This window comes from Mandrillus leucophaeus, unplaced genomic scaffold (genome assembly GCF_000951045.1).
Source record: "Mandrillus leucophaeus isolate KB7577 unplaced genomic scaffold, Mleu.le_1.0 Scaffold178, whole genome shotgun sequence".
NCBI lineage: Eukaryota > Metazoa > Chordata > Mammalia > Primates > Cercopithecidae > Mandrillus > Mandrillus leucophaeus.
The window spans coordinates 2,011,340-2,017,282 of NW_012101787.1; the positions used below are offsets into that span (position 1 = coordinate 2,011,340).

General features: G+C 42.9%; 1 protein-coding gene across 1 annotated transcript in view; it reads right to left on the reverse strand.

Moving 5' to 3' along the window:
* The window catches only part of LOC105537679 (supervillin-like), a 118,616-nt gene that overhangs the window by 35,855 nt on the left and 76,818 nt on the right, over positions 1–5,943 (reverse strand). The window contains 3 exon segments of the mRNA XM_011977331.1: positions 71–248; positions 1,860–1,946; positions 2,033–2,122. Of these exon segments, the coding sequence (XP_011832721.1) occupies positions 71–248; positions 1,860–1,946; positions 2,033–2,122 (355 nt within the window).

Sequence of the window (5,943 nt, forward strand, 5' to 3'; positions counted from 1 at the left end):
GTGGATATGCTGTGTGTAGGCGAAGGAAGCCCTTCTCAGTGGAGGAAAGACGCAGACCCAAATAACTCACTTGGGTGCATAAGGATTGAAAATGACTTTGAAGTCCTCGTCCAGCTCCACAGGACTTGTGGGCGTATTATAATCCACGCTGTGGTAAGATCTGGCAAAGGTTTCATCATCATCCGCCTTCATCACCTCCTCCACAGATTAGCCGGTGACAGTGAGCACCATTTCTTGCATCCCGCTTACTATCAACAAACAAGCAAATGACGTAAGAGTTTTATAAAAACAAGGACTCCAATTATGCCTCACAATAGTTTGAAGATTCTATTTCCTCCTAAGTTCCCGGAGTGGAGGAAACATGATTGTGATATACAGGGTCCTGTGGTTGCTTCCCAGGCCCTTACTTAATCTCTGACCTATCTCTGACATAAGGACTTCCCACCTGAACAAATCTTCTGCAGTAAAATGGTGGGAGAGAGGGAGGCTGACCTTACTGCACACACCAGCCCACTGAACGCTTCTGAACCTGCACTGGCTTCTGCTGAGGGTGGATGAACCAGCCTTGGCCTCATTCTACATCAAGGGTCAGCAAACTTCTTCTGAAAAGGGCCAGCCAGTAAACATTTTAGGCTTTGCATGGGGAGGGGCGACAAGGGGCCTGTGTTGCAACTACTCAGTTCTGCTGTTATAATGCAAAAGCTCACATTGGCATGAATGTGTCTCAATAAAACTTTATTTACAAAAACAGGTTTGGGCATGGTGGCTCAGGCTTATAGTGTCAGCACTTCAGGAGAGCAAGGTAGGGGAATTGCTTGAGCCCAGGAATTCAAGACCAGCCTGAGCAACATAGTGGGACCCCATCTCTACAAAAACAGAAAAAGTAAAAAAATTAGCCAGGCTTGGTGGTGAACACCCATAGTTGGAGCTACTCAGGAGGCTGAGGTGGGAGGATTGCTTGAGCCCAGGAGTTCAAGGCTGCAGTGAGCTATGATGGACCACTGAACTCTAGCATGGGTGGCAGAGCAAGACACTGTCTCTAAAAAACAAACAAAACAAACAAAAACAAAAAACAAAAGCAGGTGGGCAGCTGGATTTGGCAATGGCCATTGCTTGCTAACCCATGGCTACATCACTGTTCCACATTTGTAATAAATGCTTTGCTGATTGGCATTCCTTGCTTAGCTAGTTTAGTGATTATATTATACTTTCATATTTCTGTTCAGTGGTGGTTTTATTATTTTCAACCTTTTAGTGGTCACTGTCAATAGGAGGGGCTCCCAGTGCCTAGTATTTGGTAAGTTTCCTGGATTGGACATTTTAATCAAGAGATAAAAGGCAATTTCTGCATATTGCTTTTATTTTGTGTATTTCGTTGACTTTTATATTGAAATATTTATTTCAATATTCATTTGCCATAATTTTCTTTTAGAAATCATTTGTGATTATAAGAAATAACGTCAGCTTTTACCTTATTGGAAAGTGATAACATACAATTTAAAGTTCACCAGGCCCAAGATCATGTTGATTTGGCCGACATATAATAATCTGCTTTCAGAGTTATAAGCAAAATCACTCAGTTCACAATTCTGATTGGATGGCATCCCAAGAGTTTAGATTCAAGAGCAAATGTGTTATTGGGGCCCCCAATTTAGTACATTATCAAGTGAATCAGGGGTTGATAGTCTAATCAGTCTTGACCAAAACTTCATTTTTTGAAGATAACAACAAAGATAATGATGACAGTATGACTTAGTAAAGCCATAATGGAAAGAAAACAATTTAGCTGAGGAAGAAAAGCAATCAGAATTTGGATTTAGGGATTCTGAGAGCAAAGCCTTCCAGCTTCCAGTAGGTACCTTTGTTATTCAGCCTTCTCAGAAAGGTTTCCAGCCTGTCCAACTTCAGGTCCGATTCCAACTGCATATCTGGTCTGGCTTCGATATCTAGGCGAGCAGAAACTGTCAGTGAGACCGCATCACTGAGGCCTCTTCTGATCAGGCTTGGCGTGGCCGGGGCCTTGGCGACTTACCTTCCAGGGGTTTGGAAACGGGTGTGGTGCCTCTTGTTTTACTGCAAATGGGTGAGGCTACTGGGGTTATGGCAGTGGGTGACGCCAAACCTGCAGAACACACAGACGAGCTACTGAGCATCTCAAGGTCACTTCTGGAAATGTCTGGAACCCTGATGGATCTCTGTGAGTCCCAGGGTAGACGGCACAACATATAAGAATGTACACACATGCAGGCACACACACACGCACTTCACAGGTACGGCGACTGTGGGACAACCAACTGCAAATGTAGACAGAATTTTATTATTTCCAAGGACTGTAGTGGCTGACAAGCTGATATTCCAAAATGAATACTGAAGACGTGGGAAAACATATTCGTGACATGTAAACTTGGGCAAATGCAGCTGTGAGTTCTGAGGCCCTCTGGGGGTGGCGGGGGCAGCTGAGAGTGCACTGGTGCCATCTGCAGAATGAACTGTGTCACACTCACCAGCAAGTGACCCTCAGCACTGAAGCTCTCCTCCAGGCTGAAGGGAGAGAGGGACAGTGGCCTTGGGGACATTATACAGACAGTAACCCAAAGAGGGCCAACCTTTCAGAAGAAACCACAGACCAGGGCAGGTCTGGACTGACTGTGCGTGTTGGAAGGTCCTGTCCATCTCCCATGTGGGCGGAAACAGGAAATGCTTTTCCTCGTATATTTACTGAGAAGCAGGTTGGGGAATCTTTAGAAGGGCAAGTTGTGAGAGACATATGAAAGGGAAAGGGAGGAATTCCAGCATGAAGAAAGTATCCAGCTGGAAGAAGAAAACTTAGTAAAGAGAAGGATGAGTATCGCTTCCCTAACCTAAGTGGAAGGCATTGGAAAGAAAACTAGTGCATTTACAAAAACCAAAATGAGATGTGAATGTTCTCTGCACTCATTTGTAATAAATGTGAAATCCTTAGATGACATTGCCACTTAGATGACAATGCATCCCTGGACGAACAACATCCAGAGAATATGCCAATCACTATCGCAAGGAAAACCAAATGAATGATTCTGCTCCTTCCTCCTGTGAATGGGAGAAGTATTACAGCATAAAAATTTAATAAAAAATACCATTAAATGGTTTAAAACTCAAGTTTTAGGTAACATCCTAGAAGTACTTCTCATTTTATACATATATTTGATTGATGATATCAATAAAAGTTTTAAAATTTGTTTCAATTGCCAGAACTACAAAGGGTTTATATCCATGAGAAAGTAAACTTTGTTGAAAGATGATAAAGATAAATAAAATCTGGTATCACAGGGTGGGGAGGGAAACTATCACTCACTAGAAGGATGCTTAAGAGACATCAGAGGAGTTCATTAGCACAGACGCCGTTAACTCCGCAGCTAATAATAAACAGGGCTGACTCTGACGGTTGGTTTCCAAAGCAACGGGAGAAATCCCTCCCTGTCCTGGCGGGTGCCAGGCAAACCCCGCTGCCATGGCTCCCCCTGCTGGCGGTTCAGGCAGTGGCACTATCCAAAAGAGCTCTTCTCCCAGCTAGAGACAAGGATCCTTAGGCAATGAATGGCTCAGGGCATAGAGATGCAAATTACAAAACGTTAAAACAAAGATCTTCCATAGCTCTTTTCAATGAATTCTAGGTACAACAACCAGTCACCTACTCTCTTCGGGAACACTGTCACATCTCTCTTACTCCAGGTGTGGCTGGAGTACTTGGCTTCCAGAAGAAACCTAGAATGCCACAGGAACCTTGTGGAGTGCTAACTGTTACACAGAATTGAGGAATATAAAATTGAGGAATATAAAAAAGGGAGAAAGTCCTAATGAGACTAGCAGGAGAAGAGAGGTTTCTGGGGTGAGAGAATGAAGGTCAGGCCCCGGATGCCTCCTGGCAACGCACTGAGAGGTGGTCACTCCTGGTTGCCTGATGTTCCTGGGAGGTAGGAACCCAGGCGGTTGTGTAGGGGGTTATTTTATTGTGCAGTGAATGTAAATCGGATGCCTTATCACTACAAATCAAAAACAGCTAATGACTCAAGTGAAACATATAACCCAGGAGGTGATGGCAAATATTAGAAATATAAGAAACAGTTTTTTCATTAATTATAAAGTATAAGAAGATAATTTCCTGAGTGAGCCATATAGCACCTGTTAAATAAAGATCCCTGATATATTCAGGAAAATATGAAAGCGAACTCATTCACAGAGAAATGGGAACTGTTCCTTCTCCAAACCTGCATAAGAGCAACTCTATATCCTCTTATGTCAATGTGAACAAGGGCAGTGGCATTTGGTAGTAAGAACCCACTTACAAATAAATTAGGATTTTTAAGATAGAAGAGGAAAAAAGAAACCAAAGCAGAAAGTCTTTAAGATAAACGTCTGGGCTAGAAGTTGGAAAACCTGAGGTCTGATTCAAGTTCTCAGCTCCAGTTCTACTTAGTCACTCTGCGCCTAAGGAGGTACTTCTGTTAAAGAAGGGTTGGTGTTCATGTTAAAGGAGTTTAAACACGATTATCCAGTTCTGTGATCTGATGCAGAAAATTGGCAAATAATTTAATGTGAGAGTAAACTATCTTCTCTTATCTTTTCACAAGTCCAAGATGAGGTTGAAGAGATCTGCTGGAAGGGATTTCCTGCTAAGGTTTGAGTTAGTTACAATTCAGGGATTTCCCCTCCTTTCCTTCTGCAGACATTTATTATGTACCTATAATGAATTAGGTCCTATTCATGAAAGTGTGGTTCTCTGAAGGTTTTGAGAAAAAGGAAAGCTAAGCCTATAAAGCTGATGACGAGATGTTAAGATGAAGTGAATGTGAAAATGTTTACCACTAAGTTGGGAAATCTGCTTTTAAACAATAGCTTAGAAAATGATGGTATGTGCATATAGGTGACAAAGGGACCCCAAAATTTAACAATTTCCTGCAGGATAGGAAATAAAGCCCCAAACACTCCTATGAAGACTCAAAGCTCTCAGGTGACTTTACTAAGCATTTCATATGTAAGTCAGTTTCATACATGTTTGAATACAGGCATCAAATCAGTTCTAAGAGCTCAGCAGCAGAGGACTGCGGCAGGGACGCCCCACTGCTTTGGAACTGAGGACACATTTTAGACACTTATTAAAGCATATCCGGAATTGGCTTGGTCAGTCAGAGAAATCAGGTTTCATGGAGAAGGACCTAGGAATTAACCTAAAAGGAAGAGGGGATAAACTTCTTTACTGTGAAAGGCTGACTTAGGGTATGTGGTTGCCAGGTCACAAGGAAATGGAAATGATTTAAAAGTAATTCTGGGAAAGGACCAATATTTGCTAGCAGATCTGAATTGCTTTTGAAACCTACAATTGCACTCAATTCCAAAGGGGTAAGTTTTGAGATAGTGACAAATTGAAATATGCATTTACATTGAAGCTGACATTATTTATGAAGAAAAGATACTCGGTAGGACTATCTCACAGACCCTACCCAAAAAACATGTACAGGACGTCAGTAAGTTTAAAACTTTTAAAGAAGGCTGGGCATGGTGTCTCATGCCTGTAATCCCAGCTACTTGGGAGACTGAGGCGGAAGGATCACTTGAGCCCAGGAGTTTGAGACCAGCCTGGGCCACAGTGACACCCCATTTCTACATAAAAAGTTTCAAAGGACAGGCGCGGTGGCTCACGCCTGTAATCCTAGCACTTTGGGAAGCCGAGGCGGGTGGATCATGAGGTCAGGAGTTCAAGACCTGCCTGGCCAATATGGTGAAATCTCGTCTACTAAAAATACAAAAATTAGCCAGATATGGAGGCGGGCACCTGTAATCCCAGCTACTCAGGAGGTTGAGGCCGAGAATTGCTTGAACCCAGGAGGCGGAGGTTGCAGTAAGCTGTGATCACGCCACTGCACTCCAGCTTGGGCGACAGAGTGAGATTCCATCTCAAAAAAA